We start from the raw sequence: 24,031 nt of genomic DNA, 5'->3' as shown, positions 1-24,031 counted from the left end.
CGTGATCTTTGTTTCTTTTAACGGAATGGCAAAGAAAGAAAAGAGCCCTGGATAAAGGTTGCTCACAATCTGCATAATTCTATGTTTATAACAGCTGAAACAAAACGTTTCGAAATATAAGCATGTGTAACAAAAATAATAATAATAATAATAAAACCGGAAAATGTCCAAAATAAAAGGTGTCTTACAACCATTCCTAAAAAGCGAAATACGCTAAAACTAGATACTTGCTTTGCCATTCCAGAAGTACACCAGCGAAAAAACCAAACATTAAAAAAAATCCGACATATTTTCGTTAAGTCATACAAAATCAGTTATTCAGTCTATTGCATACGGCAAACCTTCCAAAGGTATACTCAAAATATAAGAAATTATTAGTTGAAAACACAAAAGAGAAATATAAAAACTTGAATCATTTGGGATATTGTATATCTACCGAAATATTTAAAATCCAAAATATTAAAAGAACAGTTTGTCTTACAGACCCAAACTTATAATCCAGAAAATCACGCATAAAATCAAAGAAGATAACAATGCAGCGTTTTCGAATTTAAGAATCGAAAATACTTCAAACGGTCGTAACGTAACAGATGTAAACATTGATTTAAGTTTAGGCCTGTCCTTCGTTGCAGGATTTAATAACCGTAATTTCCGGGAGAAGAATGTTATTTCCGGGAGAAGAATGTTTTGTATTTGCTAAAGGCAGAACAAACGGGAAGCAGTAGTGAGATTCAGAAATTTTGTAGACATGGAATTTATATTATTTCCACAAGCACAACACGCTTTGTCACCATGTAGGTTCTTAATCATGCCACATACTATTTCTAACTTTGTTTTTTCTGAAACATTATTCCAATTGCATTTGAGATTATTGGAACCAAAAAAAGCTCTATTCTCCGTAATAAAATGTGAAATAGCTCTTTTTTTTTGTTTTCTCTAGATCGTACTTCTCAGCAAGTTTTAATACGTCCAAGGAACATCTGGATTTTTCATTAAGAAAATCATCGACATTCTGCGCGACTTTTTTTATGCTGTACTCCATTGAAAATTCCAGTAATGCCTGACAACACGAATAATCTAGAATTAAATCATAAAATTTGTACATATCGTGTAAGAGTTTAAAATCAATATTCATCAGCACATGGTACAGCTATTAAACAAAGGCTAAAGGAACTTTGTGAGAGACTGAAACACAACATGGATAAACTTATTTTGGCTGTGATGGTTTATGACAGTGTAATGTCGCCTTAAAACGTTAGAAAACATTTAAACTTTTCATACTTTTTATTCTATATTCGATGGGGTAAATTAAATTTAACATCGCCAGTACAGTCGTTTTAGATTTTCCTGGAAGGTTAATCACCTTCTCTCTTCCTTCTTTGAAATTAGATGATAACATAGCTTTAAATACAGGAGAAGCGAAACCAAGTATCATTGAATGTACATAAAATTTTTCTTCTTCTACAATTAAAGTCACATCAGAATCATCCCATGGTTCTGAATATTGATGTTTGTCGTTTTCTACTTTTGCTAATGACATCTTATAACTTTTGAGCTAACAAAACCAAGTAAAATATATATTTAAACAATATATGATATATTTTTTATGATGCCGTCAATTATAAAATCATTTGTGGCACAATATTATCAGAAGTTTAAGTTTGTATTAGGAATATGGCTAAATTAGAAAGCTGTTGACGTTTTTACAAGATAACATATCACTTTTTTTTTGCAATATCAAGGGGAGTACCTCATCTGGTTCTGGCAAGTAATATGGAATGGAAAAATGTGCGTAAAACTGTTTTTATGGAATTATTCTGGAACATGCAAATTTTAAAACATGAAGAACTTTATTTTACTTGTTATTAAAGCTGCTGTTTTAATCACCACCTTTATTTGTTTATGAAAGGACAGTGAATTATTCGATAAATTATCCATCAAGTTTACTTTAAATAGAATACTCAACGGAATGGTTAATAGTGTATTGCACCGAAAATTATTATCAGAAGCCAAAAATTGTTTAGTTTAGCTACAAGTAAATTCACAGTTTACCACAGATAAAAAATACTGACATCCGATAGTACATGTAGTTTTAATTTTAGAAATTTGTTAATAGTTATCTTCCAGTAAAGTTTTGAACAGAATGAGTGAAAATGAATGAAGCTTTTTCGTAACAAACTCAACAGAGGGGCATAATGTATTTAATAATTCATGGTGTACTTGAACGCAAGGTAAATTATTACCATATTTTTCTGGTACCATATTTAGTAAGGTTTTGAATTTCAGTATTTTATGTGTCGAAAAGCTTACATCTTTATATTATTTTGAAACAACAAATGAAATAAGTGTGCTTTAATTAGTAAATAACAAATTTCTTGAATTTAATTTTCCAAAAACCTGAAATGATTGTTAAGCCATAATGTAGTGTAGTTAGTTTCTATTTGAATCCTATAACAACACAATTTCAAGTGGAAATAAAATAAGTCGCTTTTCGAAACAGACAATTTTACAACTTTTCCAAAAAAATATTGAAAAAGGAAATAAAAATAAACTTAGCAAACAAATTTGTAAAGAAGCAGTGCCGTAACCACGAATTTCGTTTTGGGGGGGCCAGCCTAGTTACAGTGTCTAAGGAGGCCCAGCCATGGTTGGGGCCGACGGGCCAAGAAATTTTTTGAATTTTGAGTGCGCTAGATTGGCTAAAACAGCCTTTTTGAGAGTACTTTTTAAAGACATTTAATCACTAGAAATCACGAAAATAAAGGAAAATACAGACAATTGCTCCAGTTTTGTGAGTTTTTTTTTTAAATCAGGGAATAAACGTTTACATAAATTTCATGAACAAAAGACTAAAAATGTTATCTATAGTAATAGCCAAAAGTGTGTATTCTGCTTTGGTGTTTATCGATAAATTCATCTCCTATTTGAGTTAAATCCATTTTGTCAACGGAATCAGTATGAATATGGAGGACCATCAAATTGTTCAAACGTAAATTCGTGGTTGTTGATCTAAGGTACGTTTTGACTCGTTTCAAAGCAGAAAACGATCTTTCGCTGATGGCGTTTGTGGACGGCATTACCAATAACAATTTCGCTATTTTGACAACTTCACTTAGAAGAGTTCTTTGAGATTGATCAAAACTTTGTAACAGCTTGATTAGATCGGTTACTTTGAATTTCTCTTTGTCGTAACCAAGGTTGGATGCGATGACTGGGAGTAGCGGTATTTGGACTTTAGCAAGTGACTCGTTAATATCTCCTTCGTAGAAACGACAAACTGCTTTCTAATTTCAAGTTCATTCGTAAAAGAATATCTTTGATTAAAAAAACGATTTGGTCAGCACTAGTATCAGGTAGTGGATGGAGGCCAATGAACTCCTCGTGAGCCTGTAATTCATCATCAACCCACCGAATGCAAATGACAAGTTGTTCCGTATTTGAGACATCCCCTGTTTCATCTGCAAGGATTGTGAAAATCTCAGCTGACTGAATATTTTTTGCAATGTCACGTAAAATACTAAGTGCTTCGATTCGCAGCATTTCGTTTTGAATAGCCGGTGACGTGTAGTTTTGCTTTTTTGCAAGCCATGCACTCAGTTCCTTATCATCTTCACATCGGAGTAAAAGTAACTGGTGGAAGTTCGAATTCAACTCGCTGTGTGTTTCCTCATCCCAATTGCCTCTAAACGGAAGTGATTGTCGCCCTAGATATCGAACGCTTTGCAACAGTTTTAACAGCATTCGTCTATTCCTTTCCTTTGTGGCTGCAAGATTATCTACCATGATTTCACCAATGTCCTTTGATGTACCTGGCGCAGTAATCAGTCTTTCAGTGGCTTCTTTATGGGAGTCGCTACATTCGTGTTTAGAAAATCCTCTTCCAGATTCAAGCGCCTTTTTTCAATTTCGGTAGCCGGTTTCAGTAAAAACTGTCTCTGCTTTTGTTGCAGAAATCATGCTTTTTCTAAGAGCACTGAAACAAGTAAAGCAAAAAGCAGCGTCTTTATTTTGGTCGTAATGTAACCAGAGGAACTTGTCAAACCATGTTGGGTTAAACGATCTTTGTTTCGGATCTTTACCAAACGTTGTTTTTGGAAAACTCAAAGAACGAGGTTGGTTCGGTTTAGATGGATCACTCGTTGTTTCCTTAAAATTATTCTCCGGGTTGGTTGGTGCTGTCGTTGTAGGTGTCGTCGTTGTAGGTGTTGTTGTTGCTTCTTCGTTTGTTCGTCTGAAAAGCAAAACAAGTGTAAAGGTTGCTTGGATAACAGTTATGGGATGAATTAAAAAGCAGTGGTGGGGTTAACAAAGTAATTAAATATTTATTTATTAATAAGTCACTTACTTTTCAGGTCTAATGAGCCATTTTGATAAATCACTTGTTTTCTTCGGCATTTTCACTCTTTTTCAAATTAGTCTGTTACTTTGTTAATTCTATATTCTTACACGTTTCTTTTTTTTTTTTTTTTGAAGTCAGTCCAACTCGTTCTCGTCTTCTCACAAACACTATTTTCAGAATGTAGTTTCCATCCAATTTCATCATCATTTCCATGCAGCAAACACTATCAGAATGTAGTTTCCATCCAATTTCATCATCATTTCCATGCAGCAAGTATAAGAGTCACGCGTTTTAAATAAATAAAAGAGTGGAAATCGGTTATAAATCATTCTCAATAAGTGTTTAGTTTGTTTATATATAACAAATGGTCTTTAGACATAAGACAAAACGTTTTTCTTAACTTGTCATAACCATCTTTGAAAAAATTATGGGGGGGGGGGCGGGCCCCCCTGCCCCCCCGGTGGTTACGGCACTGCTTCAGAAGTAAAGTATTCTGTAATTATCTTAATAGAGCATAATTGCTGTTGATTAAGACTTCATGATATCATGGTTTCGAAAGCATATAACGTAAGTAAAATTTCGTCCTTCACCAATATCAATATTAGTTGGTGGCATATGGAAACTAATAGAATTTTTTTTAAATTAAATCGTATTGAGCATCACTCGTTTTAGTCTGCAAGCATAGATGAAGTTTATTCTACACCCATCTAAATAAGAAAAATGTGTGTGATTATTTAAAAAAAAAAATTACAAAATAACATTAAATGAATCACTAACATCAAATAACAGGGATAATTTGCAAAATAAATCAAAAATAATAAATGATAAAAGAAATAAAGTAAATGCATAATTTTATATATAATATAGTAAATATATATATTTTTTATATAGCACTAATCAGGCATAAAATCGCTGTGACGTTTTAAAGACTTCATAGGCGACACAAATATACAAATGCACCGAAATCAAATATCAAACTACAAGAAAATAAACAAACAAGTTTATTTAAATAAATATGCAGAATTGTACACTCAATATTTGCCAAGAACCACAGCTACAAATTAAGTGACAAAAGTTTCTGTACGAGCAACATCTGTCATTATTTCTCGATATTTTACCTAGGAATTATTTGTTATTAGATATAGCATTCCACTTTCAAATATGGCTTTCCTTTGTTCTTTCAAAATCAAACCCTGAAAATACAACTTTTACAACTTTCTATTTCTAATCCATTTATTATAGACCCAAGTTTCTTTTTTTAAGCACCTTGTTTTTATAAAAAGGCTTTACACATTTGAAGATATTGTGTAGAGAATTTCTCAATTAACAGAAGCAACTTTTATTGCGTTCACCTTGTTTTAAACTAAGTAGAGAGTAGTTTATTGCTTCGTGTATGGTCTCAGACTGTGAAACAACTTTTGAATTAGTACAGGCTGGTAATTTTTCGCTCCTACCTATTAAAACATTTTCAAAACAATTTGGGTATATTTTTGGGTAATGCTGAGGCAATATGAAATATTTAATTGATTATAAATATATGATTCTTCGTCACTCTTATGTTACTTTTTGCTCATATTCTCAGCAATTAAAAAATTTGAAAAACTTTAATTTTATAACAGAAACGTCAGGCAAACGTTTACGCCCACAGATATTTCCGTGGGGAGTAGTGGAGGCTTCTGAAATTGATGAAATTGAGAATGAAAGAGTTTTTTTGCTGATTCGAATTGCATTGATCCACTTAGTCTATCTAAAAAAAGACAATTATAATACTAGTCGATAAGTCCGTGCAAAATCCACGGCAGAAGAACAATGGGAAAAATATAAGTTGTTCCCAGACATTTTCGTTTCAGCGCATATACACAATGGTATCAATTGTTAAACACATTTTTAAAAGAAACCGGTACTAATCCGGTACTAATCTTTATTTGTCCACAATCGTTCGGACCGATTAATCCAAGGATTTCTTGCCAGGTAGTTGTCATACTTATAATGGCCAAAAAGTCTGGTATTAAGCATTGGTAATGTTTTCTTCATGTTGCATTTTCAGGTGAAATTTTATTTGACATAGCTGTATAAATATAAAACACATTGTTAACCGCAAGAATTGTGAGATGAAATAAACATTTTGTAATAAACACATTGCAATGCAGTCATAAATTATCAAATAAGCCACCAAGTACTTTTTCAGTAAATAAATTCTATACTGAATTAGTTGCCTTATTAGGTGTTTTTACTACGAGCTTTTTTTTATTAACCTGTAATCATAAAGTGAGCTGGATAAATTATACTTAATTACACTATCTCTTTTAATTTTCCCTAGCAACCTTCTTTTTTCTTTCTTTAAAATTAGATGACAACATGATTTGAAAAGCTGGTGACGTGATGCAACTCTTCATCTCCAACAAATAAAGTCACATCTGAATCAACCAAGTTGAATCGTCCCATGATTCTGAATACTGAGGTTTGTGTTCTTTTACTCTTGTCCCATTTTCCGTTTTTGCTCAATTACAGCAAGCGAACAATTCTTTTTATATTAAGACACTAAAAATCAATTAAACGTAGGTATATTTGGCCGTTGCGAGAATATCTATTTCTTTTATAATATTAGGATAATAATAGAAATAATATATATGCCTTAAAATTGCAGAAACAAAGCAAAAAGGCATGCAATGCAATATGAACAAGACGTATAATATACGTATACTACCTCGCAAAACAGCAATCGAAATAAATTTTGCTTTACTGTAACAGCATACGAGCTAACCAAGGTTCTTAAACCTATTTATTTTCGCAATAAGAAAATGAAAAAATAATTAAAAGCCCCCAGCTCAAAGAGAGACTGATACAGACTACATATGAAGAAATTTTATTTTTTTAAGAAAAGGAACATTGCGAAAAATTTACGTGCATATTCATTTATATTTCTTCACCAGAAAAATAACAAAGCAGGTCACAAAAAATTATATGCACGTTTGACATCAGGCACCAATCGTGTGTGTACAAAATACTTTTAGGTGCAGTAAAGACAATTCGGAAGGAATTTGTTATCAATTTGTGTGCTCTTCTAACGAAACATCAAGAGGCCTAGTGACGAATTTAGTTGTATCAATCCACGTGCTTGCGCATAGGTGGGTGAGCAATCTTGACTGGAGAACGTCTCTCAATAGAATATTTACAAAGTTACAGTTTCAACGACACGACAACGTTCATTTTTTGCTTTTCTTGCCTTGTGTATAAAATTTTACTCTTGTTTACTGAGGTTAAACATTCACTAATTATTAAATTTTCGTGGGTTTTTCTTGCAAATTTTAATTCTCGTGAATGGCACCTTACAAAGTATTTTACTGATTCCTAATTTCCGAATTTTGACAAATTCTGCAAAAAGCAAGAAAATCACAATCCGTAATACTTAAGTAGTATTAAGGTATATATATAACAAAACTTGTTAGAATATTCAAATAAATTGAAATAAAAACTCATTACTTAAAGGAGGAATTGGCAGATGTTGGAAATACATTGGCGAATAATTTTTAAAGCGCTATTAAAGAACACGTAAATTAATGTTGTCACGCTATGTACTACTATACACAAGAACATATTTTGATTGCTGAATATAGCTAGTTACAACAAATTAAGTGATTACTTTTTACAAAACGTTTTGATACAAGCTTGTCTCAAATATCTGTATCATATTAATGTCATTATTATAATACATATCACAATTAGCTATAATGTTATATGATTCTGAAAACGCCTTTGCACTTCCCTGAAGGCTGAAAAAGTCTTTTATGCGAACTACGTCTTGTAGGTAATGTTCGCAATCAGAACTCGTCGATTTACAAGAGCTGCAATGTTTTGATGTGCTAGTTGTTATTGCCTGAATTCTCCCACATATCATTTTCAACTTGGATTAAGCAGAAATTTCGCTCCAATCAATACCAAAATCGTTGCAGTCTTTTATATAATAATTAATATATACCTCTTTTGGGTATTTGGGAGCCTAAATATTTCAGCCAATTGAAATACATTGAAAGAGTAGTTGAAATTGACGGAGCAGAGAAAAACATCCACTGAAAGTGAGATTCTTTTGATATCAAACTCTTGTCCCAATTTCAGCAGACCTTCATAAGATGAATATCCTAAACGGAAATAAAGTTATGTAATATTTCCCATAGTTATTATACAAAAATCTTTTTTTGGTTCTTAATAAATTTAACTTAATCTAAATTTGAGAATAAAATAGACAAAAGTTTCTTTCCTGTGGCTTAAAATAAGCGTCATCCAACTGTCGATAACATGACGGTCCGAATAATATCAGTTAATCTTGGAGATAATGGTATGGAATAAACCAATAGAACTGATTTTGTGATTGTTTAGAATTTGCGACTCTCTTGTTAATTAAATTTTGTGTAAAATTGGAAAGGCAGTAGAAGTACATTGAATGGAAATAAGTAAATTTGGCACATTTTATTTCACGTTGTTGTAAATTTTTGGTTTTTTACACCGCTTAAAACAGAAGCCATAAAATATACCAGAAGAATATATTTAAAAAAATATCGTTTATGTCTTGCAAACTGTTGCTTTCTGACATATCTTGTGAATAATTTGCTGGTAAGGTACTGCATATTTAGATTGCAATCTGTATCAAACTGTTTTTTGCGGTCTTCGCGTGCAATCTTTTTTTCCAGTTGACAAAATACAATATTCCAAAAAGAACCAAATTTACATGTCAATAAACAGCAGCTTTTCAATATTTGGATTAAACTATTATGAAATATGTTGGTAAACATACCTGTTGAGTTAAATTAAATGGATCGGGCATAGGAATAAGATTTAAATATTTTCCTAACTTACTTTGTTTTAAATTCGCACTATGCAAAATAGTTTAGCAGACTAACGTTATTTACATGCCATCTACTGTAATTGTTGGATAACTTTGACTTTATGTGGATGTTTTTTCTTTACTGTTTGCTATTCAAGTTTTTGTACAATTTCTTTAGCGGTAACAAATTTGGAATATTGTAGATTTCTTATACGGACCAGAATTTTACCTACTGTATCATTTGTGTTCTGCCTTCTTTCCAGTCATATTTTCATTCTCCAAAGTGTGTACGAGTTTTGTGTGTCTTTTAAAAAAAGTATTATGTCTTCTTTAATAGGGCGATTGCCGTGTGTTGACGATAGTATATCAGTTTGACTTCTATAAAATAATTATTAGTAGTAAACATGTGATGTCACCTTATCTACCGGTCAAAATACATAATTAGGAATCGACGGGTTACAGCGTAATCCAACAGTCTTAAACATAACATATTTTAATCAGGGCTTTAACCCGAGAAATAGAATCAATGGTGAAAAAAATTGAAAAAAAATTTTTTTAAGTCCTTTCGAAAGCATTTTCTCTGTTCTTCTACGAAAGTGGTTTTGTCCCGGGTCTTCCAATTACAGTTAAACCTATATAAGATGGCAGTTATGGAAATTAAGAAAGCCTTAGGCAGGTGATCGTATTATAAAACATCTCTGCAAGGTCAGCTCCGACGTCGCAATCTCAGATAGTTTTTTTACGCTTAGTTCTTTAGTTTTTTTCACCACAACTTGTGGAATACAATCACTTATGTGAAAGTATGCAAGCGCTGTGATCTCAAGTTATGGAATTCCTATTTTGCGTAAGAGATATGGGTGAAGTTTGAAATCGAGAACTCAAAACGCGATGATAAGACCCTCTTACGCTGTTATTATCTGTTATCTCTTTAGGAATTAGCAAATAGCGGTCGCTGATCACTTTAGGTAGATGGTGGTTTTAAAAAGTGGTAAATGACCATATAGCACATCGAGGGGCTCAAATGTGGTATGCTAAGACAAGTGGCTGTCTTATACAGGTGATTGTTATAGCAGGTTTGATTTTACTTCCGGCAGCAAAGTTACATTTTTCTTAACGCCCTCGAAAGATTAAACTTCATCTGTTAACTCTTTTGAGGCTGCATTATGACACAGTTTAATCTGACGTTAATATGGAATAAGATACAGAGCCAATAACTTGACAACCCATGGAAAGAACTGACGTTTCCTTCCGCATTGTCTCACCTGGTGCACCAATTGAACAAACAATACTTTTATTTATACATGTTTTAAAAGCAATGGATGTTTGACATCTTCATAAAGAATCTAACCCCGATATTTCCTAACTGTTTTAGGAAGTACACCTTCGTGCATAATATTCTGGTTCGCGTTGAAAGTGCTACGCAATAAAAGCTAAAAATCATAACTTGAGGTTTTTCCCATAGGCTAACATTTTACGAAGTTAAAAATTGCATAGCGCAATATAAAGGCCCGTCCATGGGACATTATGGCCAATAAAACTGCTCGTCATCAGTTAATAATACGTAATATTAAAGTATTATGCAAACACTATCACAAAATGTAGTAAAGTACCTCTAACTGCAAAATCAACTGGATAAATTATATTTAAAAGATTCAAAATATCTTTTTTCTTTTCTCACGTAAATTAATCACCTTCTCACTTTCTTCTTCTACATTGGAGGATAACATTGATATAAAAACAGGAGATGTGAAACGAAGAATGCTTGAATGTACATAAAATCTTTCGTTCTCAGCAAATAAAACTACATCAGAATCATCCCATGGTTGTGTGTACTGATATTTCTTTTGTTCTGTTTTAATTAATACTGCCATTCTTTTAACAATTTGAGAATAGTATATTTTTTCTATATCTAAATATAAAGCATAACAGTAGTATAGTATAACAAATTTTGCGAAAATAAAGTTCTATCAGAGTCACACGAAAGTTTGTAAAGAATGTAATAGTTAGAGTAACTTTCTCTGTATCTTAACAGCGTAAAAACTTTTAGGCGTGGCGTCTAAAGTTCAGAAAATGTGTACTTATCTATACAAATACGTGATCATTTAACCAAAAATTTCCAATAGAAACGAAACACATAAATATCACAAACACAGCACAAAAACAACATTACCAAATATTTATCACATAAGGTGAATGATACACAATATATTACATATCGTTTTACGATAAAGCCGAAGAAAATAGAATAGGGAAATAGGCACAGTGTTAGAATTGTAGAACATGAATAAATAAAAATGTTTTTAGAGGTATTTAATTGCCTTCTTACGGCTACTTAGTAAAGCATTTTTCAACAAAAGTAACCACTCCATTCAGTGGTGCACTTAAATATGTCAAGTGAAATTAAGGACTGAGTTGCAATAGACCTAACAAAAAGGACGGATAACAATACAGAAATATGTTTTTTATATTAAACTAGTCGGTGGCCCGTGGGGAAATCCACGGGCTCGCCCGTCCTTTTTATACCGCATTGCGTCTGTCTCGCTACTTGCGCAGCTAAGCTACGTTGCGTGACAGACAGACAGACAGACAGAGAGACAGACAGACAGAGAGACAGAGAGACAGAAAGACAGACAGACAGACAGACAGACAGACAGACAGACAGACAGACAGACAGACAGACAGACAGACAGACAGACAGACAGACAGACAGACAGACAGACAGACAGACAGACGTATACGACTAATATAATACAGAAGGGATTTATAAACTTATAATGTCGAACATATGACTGGACATTGTATAAACTATTTCCAGTTATGAAACTGCTAACGTAAATCTTACATTTTAGCAAAGTCTAAATTGTATTTCATGCTTAAGTTAACTATCTCATTGATTTTGAGCTAGGAATCCTTTACTAAACAATAAATTAGTTACTTTTATCCTGTTGAACAGGAGGTAACGAGGAGAACATAATTTTCAAGAATTTGTTGATTTCTGTCCTTTGCTTAATTTGCAAGCTAAATTTCTATAGCTAGCAAGTAATACTGTGAGAATTTAATAAATTCGCTTCATATGCGCTGGTATTTCAAATAGGTGCATTGTCAAATTAATGAAAAAACTTGCCACAAAATTAAATAAAAATGTAGAATTACATTGTTTCCAAACTTTATAATGTTAACTATACAAAGGAGTAAACAAATAACAAATATTTTTTCTGCTGAAGTTACTCCTAAAAATATTTAAAAGTATTACATGAAAATATTACTAAACATAACAAAGTAAAGTAGACACACCAACACTAATGTACAGCTTCAAACATTGTTAAAAAAGGAAAATAAAATTTGAAAAATCGTATCAAAATTACAAGAAAATAAAAACATTATTACGAAATATTACATTCGTATCAACAGTTTGTATTTTCCAAAAAAGTGTAACAAATAATAAAAACTGGAAAAACGTATCCTTTAATATTCAACATAACACGAATCCTTGCAGTGGTAACGGATTTCACATGATAGTACAATAGTTAGTGGTTTCTTTTCTCTTTATAAATTAACAAATGTCACTTTTTTACAATAAAAAAAACGTTTTTTTTTGTCAAATCTTTGATTTTTACAACATTGATTGATATTGAAGATGAAAAAAGGGAAAATATAAAACAAAAAAAAATTATTTTAAGTCCTATTCAATAAAGGTTAATTTTATTAACAGAGTTTAAATCACGCTATTTTGAGTATTTTTTAACTCAAATGTACAAGCATTTATGAGTACGGAAACACACTGAAATAATGTACTAGACATGCTAAACTCCAATACGGTGTGTTTTTTTCTTCAAAAATAAATTGCTAACAGTATATGATAGGGTGCAGGCAAGAAAGTACAATGGAGAATCACGAAAAAAAACTTTTCGATATAAGTTCTAGACCTAAAAAGGCAAACACAAAGGTTCATGTTAGTACTCAAGTGGAGAAGATTTGATTGTTGCAGGAAAGTCGACAACTCGAAAAAGATGTTACGACTTCGAGGTTTATTTTTCTATAACTATTTACTAAATTCACTATCTCAATTTCAGACAATATATACTTCTTATAATTTTATATCTTTGACTCTCTTTGATAAAAATCATTTCAGATATTATATTTCTTGCTGATGATTGCTGATATGGGAGAGGCTTACACAGGTGGTGTGTATTTGTATTTAGCCAATCAATGAAAAAAAATTTCCTCTAGCGCACCAACCTTAGTATTCCTAATGTGTTTATAAATACAGGTAAAAATAATTTAACAACGTCGTGTAAAACCAACGATACAGAGTGGTTGGGAATATAAGTATAACTCAACATGAACTATTAAACTCAAAGAATATTTTTGTACATAAAAAGTACGAAATTTAACACACAAGGTCCTAAAAGTTAAAATTAATTTACAGATTTACTAGCTTCTCATAAAACACGACGCATACAAACTCGTAAGACATAACAAATTTATTCAGCAAACCACGATAGTTTTTTAAAGTTAATGCCACAAAAAGATACAACAGAGAAAAACAAAGATTCGAAAAAAATGTTATAAATATCAGACACGTCAGCACACAGGATCCAAAGGAAAGCTTGTAAGAATTTAAGCCAATAATTAATTACAGATATGTCCAAAAGTTCTGCAATGAATGGATTTAGAGGAAACTTTTCTTTAACAGTAGGCTTGTTCAATTTTGTATTTTGTGGTTAACATTTTTATAAATAAACTAGTACCACACTAAAATCTGGTACATTATAATTCTTCGGTTTGATAGTTTTGGTATTCTTTGTCTCCCCAAGCTGCTAAAAAAATAATTAGAAATCAGAAAAAATCTATGCTGTATTGTGGTAATAATCTTTTATAAGATGAAACTAACCTTGCTAAGCTGACTCATACATTTTTCCGAAAGCTTCTATTGCTTCAACAAGAGAAACCACTTCATGTGGTGATACAGGCAGAACATGATCGCAAAGTTTGCTGTCACAATGCAGTTTGACATATTTACCATAATTAAATTTTTTTGTTTTCTTGTACAAAATATGCAGCCTTGTTTTCTGTGAGATCTCGCCCCAATCCTGGTTAGCGAAAACGAAATTACTAAAGGTATCTTTTTTTGTATATTTTGTTTCGCCATAGTACTCGACATGTTTTTTCAGTGTTTTTGTTAAATCAAACGAATCAGCCATTTTCAGAATATCAAATGAACATTTAACTTGAAAAGTGAGAAAGTCGTCAACCAACAGCATTATTCCTTTTATGTCATATTCCCTTGCTAACTCGAGTAGTGATTCACAGCAGGAGAAATCTAAATATTAATTACATCAAACATTCAAATGTTGAGATTATTAAAAAGGTATAAACAGTTTGCTATTTTTGAGTAATACAAGAAATCTGTAGCAATCATTGGCTAAAAAGCGACAAAAATGTTTATACATGACGATATAACCCTTAACTTCATAGCAATGATAATGATAGTTGATACGTTGATACGTAGGAATGGCGCCGAAATAGAAAAATAAATGATAGCGATATTGAAGTATGATCCAGACCGGGATAGCGGCAACGGAAGAATTGCTCAAGAAGATGTCATGAACCCACCAAATTGATTTGATTTTATCATTCATTAAATTTCTTGTAGATTTTTTATTGTTTGTTTTTTAACATTTGCGTAAATTAAAAAGTGTTTTAATCAGGGAGGTTCGAACTTTCTTTATCAAAAATCTCATAAGCACTGTCACACATCATTGTTATCATTCTCACTTTCATGCTAGCATGGATTGCACGGGGGATGTTAATCACCTTAAATCCATGAATCAATGTACAACAATATATTTATAATAATCGCAAGTTTTTGAAGCCATATGTGTAGCCTTGACAATTCGTGATTTGTATAATGCGACCACGTGATGTCATTTTTGAAACTACAAAATCGAGAAACTATTGCACGTCATTACTAGTGCACATCGATCCTCGTTTACCTCTTTTTTTTGATGCATTCTTTTTAAAAAGTGTCTACAGTTTTTTTACTTGTATACGTTCTGTATTTATTTTTCACAGTGCTCAGTGAGTTATAAAGTCTTTACATTGATTCCACAATATATTTCAATGTAGTTAACCATAATAATATAACAATTTACTGTATATATGTATGTAATATTTATGTGTATATTTTTTATAAAGTTTTATAAAGATTGATATTATTCAAAGTTTTTCGTCATTCATTTGTTAAGATTACCTATAAACACCGTATGGATTACGTACCAGGTTTTTCGACGTTGTTGCAACGTCATGTTTGAGTCTGGCGTTGTTAACGGTTACTTTCAGGGTATTATGACGTTGTAGCAACGCCATCCGCATGCTGTGAATAGTGCAAGCAGGGTACGAAAGCAACGTTGTAACAACGTCGCAAAGTAACGTTGTAACAACGTCACAAAGTAACGTTGTAACAACGTCACGAAACAACGTTGTCGCGATTCTATTTGCAACTTGGAAGCAACATTAGTGCGACATCACTGGCATGTTCCTGTTTTCACTGGGAGATGTACTCCTCTCGACAGGTTTTCTAACATCGACAAATAAAACCAGCTATTTTAATTGTTCTAACGATGTTTATCCATTTAAATTTCCACTTTCGAAATACTGAAAGATTGAAATTATACGCAGCGACACAGCAAGGAATCATAACCGTAGTTTACACTGTCCATAAGAAAAAATTTCACAAGCAGTTATTTTGGACCAAATGGGAAAAATTAAGTTTAGAAACAATTATAAAAAACGGTCATTCACCAAAATTAGTACAGCAAAATTTATAACTTCTTTGGAATTTGACTTCTTTAAACCATTGAGTATTTTTGAGATTTTTTTCTGGCAAAATCAAAGTGTAATGGAAATGTATATTTTAATTCCTAAAGAGATATTACGGTAAAGAACCAGACTTATGTTATTCTTTTAAAAGTTTTCACTGTATGCGTGAATTAAAAAAATATAAAAATATTTGCAGCTAACAAGTTTTCAAGACACTGCAATAATATTCTTTTTTCACTTTCCTAGAATTTTCCATGACTAAAATAATTTTCCCTTAATTTTTGCCAAAGAAAATATTTCTAAGCAATATTCAATTTGCATTTACATTATTGACTACTGAGTTTTGTGCAACAGAATTGCTTAACTTTTCCCAGACGTTTAAAGCTATGAAACTTTGTGACTCTTTCAAGTTCCCCAGGTTTGTCATATGGCTGTTTAGCCCGTTCTAGCTGCATAAAATATTAAACTTTCAAGAAAAAAAGTCAATTGTATCGTTTTTTGTCAGTGCTTGCGGTGTAGCTAAAATTTGAGGGTAAAACCGGAAAGAGTTAAAGGCTGCAATGTTTAGTGTTATTTCTTTACTTTGGAGCTATAGATTATGTGTGGAAAAAAACGCAGCAATGAATAACTCAAAATTCTGTTTTGACTGAAGTTATTACAACAACAGAGTAATGTATATAATGTATACTAGCTGTTTCCCGTGGAAGAATCCACTGTATTCCATTTAATTTATGTAGCAGATATATGTCCATCAAAAAACAAACAATACAGCAGTGCGCATCTTACATCTGCATTATTATATAAATGACCAAAAAAATTAAAGATTTTCAACAACTGCAGTATGTATGTGACGTTTAAAATCTAAATCTACTAAAATTACTTGCTCTGACCATCTGACAAATGCGAAAATTATTCGGAAAAAGGGTTTTAAAAGCATTTGAACATACATCTCACCCATAAAATTTCAACCACTCAAAACGCCACATATATACAAAAAAGCTGATCAATGTCAAACACAAATCTCTCTCATTGTATATGTTAAAATCAGTTAGTTTATTGCAAACCCTGCCAAAGGTTGACACAAAATGCGAAAAATAAACAATAAATTTTGCCTAAGTAGAAATTTTTATCTAAGGTGTTACAAAGGGATTGCAAGGTTAAATTATATTGCAATAAAACGTTTTTTGATATAATGCATATGGTCCTTCCTCACCAAACTTTAGATAAAATGCCAACAAAAAACGGTGTTTAAATCTAAAATTAATAAAGTCCTTTTAGCAATTTGCATGCTGTTTTACCATCAATAAAGTAAACAAAATTTCAAATCTCACATAGTATTCTGTCACAAATTTTCATAAAATATATATATAAGTCATAATGAGTCATGTTAAACAACAGCAATCAATCTGTATATAAGTTCATTTTATGTCAATTTTTGCACCAATTTTGCAACACAAAATACAAATTCTAAATAATACTAAAATCTCTTGGTCCTTCGCATACCGACGGTCTCCCACAAAAGTTTAATCAAAAATAATAATACTAAAATCTCTTGGTCCTTCGCATACCGACGGTCTCCCACAAAAGTTTAATCAAAATGTAAAAAATGAGAGGTAACGACAAAATCAAAGTTTGCAAAATTTAATTATTTCGGTACATATATCTACTGCATATGCCCTCTAAAACAATATTTTAATCCAAAATGCCTAAGAAAGACAGTTTGCAACAAAAATCAGTTATTTCGATAATATTGCATACACTCTTTCCTCACAAAAGCTTCACAAACTGTAAAAAAAAGAATGGTTGTAGGGAGTGCTTCTGATTCAACAAAAAAAGTTTTTTTGACATATTGCATCTACCCATTAAATCTTACACAAAATTTCCAAAACTATATACGATTTAGAACACATCAAATTTAAATCGAGAAGGATCAGTCATTTCGATATATTGCACCGAGTCCTCCCCAGTAAGAATTTATACAAAATATAGAAAAACAAAGCTTGCAAGGTGTAAAATTGAATTCTTCTTCTGTGTATATATATATGGTCCTTACGCAAAATTAACATAAAATGTCAAAAAGGTTCAGATATAACATCTAACACAACAAAAATCAGTTCTATCAGTATATGTCACACCAAATGTTCCCCTTAAAGTTTCACAGACACAGCCTGTAAAATAAAAACAACTAAGATCAGGTATTTTGGTCTATTTCATACCATTCTGTTCCAAATAACTTATAAAATGTAAAAATTGAGTGGTAAAACAGAAATTTGCAAAATTCCATTTTTTTATATGCATGTATATTATATGCCTTCTACAACAATAAGTTAATTCAAAATGTCAAAAAGAAGAAAAAAATAGCTTACAAAGAGTATAAAATTGAAATCAACAAAGTAGCTCTTTTGGTGTATTAAATATAAGCCATACGCACAAAAGTTTACACTAAATGTAAGAAAATGGTTGTGTTTAGTAATTCTAAATTAAGAAAAGTCAGTTCTTTTAGCATGCTAATTAAGGTTTTTGCCCACAAATTCTTACATGAAAATGTCAAAACCACAATTTGAAACAAATTATATTTACATTTTAAAAATAAGTAATTTCTGAACTTTATTTTCAGAATATTTGGAGGAAAAGAACTTCGCAAACCAAAAAAAAACAGGAAAATGTTTAAAGTCTTCAGGGTTAATAACGTTTGATGGGTTTTGTGGGAATATATATACTGGGAATCTTTAGTTTAAAGCTAGCATTAGCTAGCTACAGTAGCTAATAGCTAGTCACTTAATGATTGATGATGAGGTGACAAAACAGCTAGCTGTAATGATATTTCTTGTCTAATGACAGCTGGTTCTACTATAGTTAGAGGTTGCAACCCTCTAGAGATTTTTCAAAAAAGCAAAATCCCCCTTTTTGCAAGGATTTCCTAAAAACATTGACCGTAAAAGGCAGAAAAATACAACAGCGACAGAACACAACACTAAAAAATAAATATTAAAGCAATTCAAAATGAATTGAATAGGTACAAATGAGATAAATAAAACTTATCATAACGTGAATATCCTTAAACGGATAAATTTAAAATTATTCTTTAGAGAATGTGTTTAAGAAGCAAACAACTATCTGCGCGCCAGGACTTGTGACCCTGGCTGTAGCTTTCCACATGTGTTATGGAGCTCCAACACTCAGCCTTACACAGATAATTGTTGCTGTGGACCTGCCTAATGACAGTACCAGCCTGTCATAACTGGGGTTATATGCGTGGGCGTAACACCACGAAGACCAGATAAGAAAATGTAACCCCCTTGCAAAGCTTCTTCTAAAATGACTAAGGGCAGCAGGATTGTCAATCCTGAAAGCAAAGTGAGCAAACTCTGCCTCCCTACTGGACTGGGGTAATAAGTGGGATCGTTAAACCCAAAGACAAGATATGATATCAAGCCCCCTTGCTGTGCTTCTTACATTGTCTCTATAAAAAGAGAGAAGTGAGCAAACTCCGTTTTCACGGTGCACTGACCAACATAAATCAGCTGGGGTAAATAAAACCGCTAGGGTCATGGATTCCCTCCCCCATTTGTTGTGTGACATACAAATAAGCTAACTTCTGGAAAAGAAAAGTATGTATGACGAAGAATTATTCAAGTGGAATGTGTCTACTTGAGAAATACAGCGATCGTTGCATTTGAACCAGGTGTTTTGTTGGTCCTTAATGAAGGCCCAGTAATGACCTGCTTTTAATGTACCTGAGTGGTTAATGGTAGCAACCAAGTTATACTTGTTGTTGAAAGACACATCGTCAGTTGGGTGAGATGCTACCTTTAAGACATGATGTTTTTTAGGCAAGCAATTGACTAACTTGTTGTCTTTAAAAGAAGACCCATTTACTGATGTGTATCTTAACAATTGTACAACAAGGAAGTCGCCGCAATTAGAAATCTGAGTTTCAATTGTGGCCTCTTGATGCGATGAACACTGGGGGCAGAACCACTTGTTGTCACCTAGAAGTTCTTGAGGTTGTAAAAATTTGTTAAAAGAGTCTGCTATTGACTTACACGTTGGTAAAATTAAAATTGAATCCTTTTGCTCTCTGGAAGTGGAGAAACAACAGGAGTTGCATGACGTTGTTGTGGTCACCGTTACAGACAGTAGATTGTCAACCAAAGGGGAAGATCCAATAATTTCGTCAAAAACAACTTGAAGGATCTCGGGCACATCTTGTTGGTGATTGTGATAAAACGCGTTATTGTTAAGAGCATGCATTCTGTTTTGCAGTGCTCGTAAGAAATTGGAAGGATCAATTGGTGAACGAGAACGATTCAGTAGTGACATATTTAGGACTATAGACTTTACTAGAGGAGATGACAAAGAGGACTCTGATGGTAATTGAGACCAAAGTCTTGGAAGAACCGTTAATGCTTGCAAAATGGAGTTTGCGTAGCATGTGTTCCCCTTGTTTATCAAACCAGCGTGAACGATGCTCACCTTTTGTTTAAGTTCCTGGCTAAGGTTATGGTGTTCCGTGGGTTTGGCATGTCAGAGATGGCTGAAGATGGACTTTTAATGGATTTGGTAACAGACGAGGATTTTTCATGAGGTATACTATCCTTTGGTCGTGACAATGTTGGCGGACTGCAGTGCGTAAGATCTTGTGACCAATGTGGTGAGTCTCGTGCAATCCAAATGCAAAAGGATGCTTTCATGCTTATATCGCCAAGCTTGCGGGCGGTTAAAAACGCAGATTTGCTAGCGAAACCGAGGCTTTTTAGACAGCAAGTTAGAGACCTTGAAGAGTAGCCCCTAGCACCCACTTCTACTGCAAAAAGATGCGGAAACCACCCGTTGCTACGTATTACCTCGACCAAAGGGAAGTATTTGGAAAGCTTGGTGGAATGCCAGGATCCCATGTTTTCCTCACAAGGACAAGTAAGTTCAATAATGATGATGCGCTTAGAACAATTTGAGTATATTACAATGTCTGGCCTGAGGGATGTGATCGCAATATGGCCAGGAAACACAAATCCTTCATTCAGATCTGCTAACATCACCCAGTCACTAGCATGGTGGAATAGACCAGTTGGTTTTGATCTTTTAGCGGAGGAATAGCTACCTGCTTTTACAAATGACACTTTAAGGTGCTTTTTCGTTTCCGGGACAACTTCAGATGAAAAACGCTGTAGACTTAACAGGAGCCCGCGAAGCACAGCATCGTGTCGGAAAGTGAACCTTCCTTGTGATAGAGCAACCTTGCAAGCGCCTAAAACATGCGCTGTTGTACATACTTGTTTGGAACATAAGGCACAAGCAGATTCAGTACAAACGTTCCAGCGCTTTAAATTGCTAGGTGAGGGAAGAACATCGTAAGTAGAAGCAAGACAGAAGGAAAGCAAGTGTGGGGACATGGCAAAAATGGACTTCCAAGATAGATCGTTTTTTGTGTAATTTTCCCATCTCGTCCACTGACCCTGCACTTGCAACTGCAATGCTCTACCCATGTTGCCTTCCTCATCGATATCTTTAGCTGTGTTCGATATTAATTTACGATACGCATAGCACTGTTTTGAAATCGGAATTTTGAAAGATTTGTTGATCCCTGGGCCTGCTTTTCCATACTGGGGAGTTCCCACGACTGACTTTATTTTCACCTCTGCCTCTGCTGTTCTTACTGCGTTGTCCACTTTCCACATGCCAACTTTCAAAGTAGGTGCACTGTTAGACACAAGAGGATCTTTGGAGTCGCGTAAAAGTAAATGACCACTTATTTTAGAGCATGTAAGCAATGACGTCAAGCTCTTAATTGGCATTGGACAAGGCGAGCAGGAGCTATATAGGCAAATATTTGACGTGGAATTGTGCAGAGATAGCCATTTTCTAATGAAAGTTGATATCTTCTGCTCCAGCCTTGTAACCCGAGATATTGGAACTTCATAAATAAGAATTGGCCATTGGATTCGAGGAATTAGAAGGTTTTGCAAAATCCATAGTTTTTGGGTCCCTTTGAAACACGAACCGTTTATGATTGTAAGACCGGTTATTAGCTTATTATCTAGCTCGTCGATTGCTTTAGCATCTGAAATCGTACCATCAATAATGCGACCGAGAAAACGAACTGGCGATGAATGGATTGACGGGATGAATGAAGAGAAGTCGGTTTGTGACGAGATGTGAGACACAGAAAAAGGTGTGGAGTTTACAGATCTACCTTTTATAAGGATTATGCTCCTTGACTTACGAGGGCAAAAACTCATGCCAGCCCATTTTAAAGCAGTGACGCACCTGGAAAGGAGGCTTTGAGCTCCACAGACAGAGGATGACATTAGGTTGATATCATCCATAAAAGCTCTGACTAAAGGAAGGGGCACGTTTTTAGAAGTAATATAATTTGGGGCCGGTGCGGCAATAGTGTATTCAAGAATAATGTTTATACCAGCAAGAAACAAAATGATGGAAAGAGTGCAACCTGCAAAAATACCTCGCATATGCTTGTGCCAGTTGCTTGGTGCAGACAAAGAAAACGATTTGCTATATAAACCAACGTAGTATGACTTAATGAATGATATCCAACTCTGAGGGACTCCATACCTTTCCAGTGCAAAAAATATAAGCTTGTGTGGAATTGAAGGATATGCATTTGCAATATCCAGCCATATATTTGCAAGGTGTGATTTGTTGGCCCGGGCCTCTTTAAGTGCAGACCAAACCATTGACATGTGTTCCCAGCATCCTGGGACTTTCTCCATACAACCCTTCTGAACCGACGTGTTAATGAATTTGTTATTATGTATAATGTGAGCTTCTAATCGCCTTGAAAGAACATGGCTACATATATATATATATATATTCCTAGCTAGCTAGCTAATTGTTGGTGGTGGTTGGCTTTTTATGATGCTAGCTATAAAACATGTCTGGCAACAATAATATAATCAAAACTGAAAATAAAACATGAAAAAACCTTACAGAACCTTGCTATGATTAATTTATAAAACCATGCTCTTCTTCAAATGTTTTTTTAAAGATTTATTTTGAATGAAAGAGTAGAGAATACTCAAAAAGAACAGTCATCTTTTTCGTAAACACAACTTCCGTTTTATGCTGGGAACTTCATTTAACAGTCCGTATGCTTTGTGAATATCTAATACCGTTTCATATGTAGCGATACCTATATATATATGCTAACATAGAGTTTTTTGGCATAAGGGTATATATATTTATATCGTTATTAGCAGCGGGTTATTTATTTACAGCTTATGTGCGATTTCTATGAAGTACATCCCTAATCTTTTTAGTTAAATTTTAGCGTACAGCCACGTCATAAGAAAGTGACCCGTGATTTCCGTGTCGTGGACTCACAGTTTTACTCACGCAAGGGAATTAATATATAAGATAATGTATTAAATTTGTTATGTTAAAAAAAGAAGTGCAAAATATCACCTGTTATTGTAAAATCAAATGGATAAATCAGATTTAATAATATTAAAACTGATACTTTACTTTTCCCTGGAAAATTAATCACCTTTTCCTTTCCTTCTTTAAACTCAGATGACAGCATCGTTTTAAAAACTGAAGAAGCGAAACCAAGTATGTTTGAATGCACATGAAATTTGTCGTTTTCAACAATTAAAATCACATCCGAATCATCCCATGGTTGTGCATACTGATGCTCTTTTTCTTCTGTTCTAATGCATACCGCCATTCTTGTAAGAATTTACGCACAGCACATTTTTCTATAACTAAATGTAAAACATAACAAAATAAAAATGTCTCAATTTCTGTAGAAAAAACCCTCAGCTAGATTGTTATCTAGCTGAGAGTCAGACGAAAGTTGGTAAAGGATGTGGTAGCTAATAGAGCTTTTTTCTCTCCATCTTCACAAGTTGCAATGTGAGTACTTTTCTACACTGCCAACTAAACCCTTTAGAATGGCTATTATGAAAATGTAGAAATGGAAAAATTACACATTTAAAAACAGATTGTTTAGTTTTACATAACAAATAAATAAATAAATAAATAAGAGTAAAAACTGTTGAAACTAGCGTCTTTCATTCCTTGTTGTACGC

At 33.2% G+C, this 24,031-nt stretch overlaps 1 protein-coding gene across 5 annotated transcripts; it reads right to left on the bottom strand.

Moving 5' to 3' along the window:
- Window positions 1-52: 52 nt before the first annotated feature.
- LOC130647679 (uncharacterized) lies at window positions 53-23,703 on the bottom strand. Of its 5 annotated transcripts, XR_008982869.1 has the most exons (5): window positions 10,772-11,069; window positions 9,395-9,539; window positions 6,636-8,478; window positions 1,282-6,407; window positions 53-1,077 (listed from the first exon to the last, which is right to left on the bottom strand). XR_008982869.1 is itself a non-coding variant. In XM_057453616.1 (3 exons), the coding sequence occupies exons 1-2, from the start codon at window positions 23,665-23,667 to the stop codon at window positions 14,060-14,062; spliced, it is 687 nt and encodes a 228-aa protein (XP_057309599.1). In that variant the 5' UTR covers window positions 23,668-23,703; the 3' UTR covers window positions 12,487-13,981; window positions 14,056-14,059. The 5 variants fall into 5 exon arrangements, 2 of the variants coding, with proteins under 2 accessions (XP_057309599.1, XP_057309600.1); XR_008982868.1 differs by having other exon boundaries at window positions 1,282-8,478; window positions 9,391-9,539; XR_008982870.1 differs by having other exon boundaries at window positions 1,282-8,478; window positions 10,853-11,069.
- Window positions 23,704-24,031: the final 328 nt, after the last annotated feature.

The sequence above is a fragment of the Hydractinia symbiolongicarpus genome, chromosome 6, assembly GCF_029227915.1.
Source record: "Hydractinia symbiolongicarpus strain clone_291-10 chromosome 6, HSymV2.1, whole genome shotgun sequence".
NCBI lineage: Eukaryota > Metazoa > Cnidaria > Hydrozoa > Anthoathecata > Hydractiniidae > Hydractinia > Hydractinia symbiolongicarpus.
This window is presented reverse-complemented; position numbering and strand designations above follow the sequence as displayed.

Bases quoted from the DNA above. Each gene is read 5' to 3' on its own strand.
- LOC130647679 (XM_057453616.1), bottom strand. From the start codon at position 23,667: ATGGCGGTATGCATTAGAACAGAAGAAAAAGAGCATCAGTATGCACAA. The intron at 14,485-23,405 runs GTGATATTTTGC...ATTAATATTTAG, and splicing joins ATTTGATTTTACAATAACAG to ATTTCTCCTGCTGTGAATCA.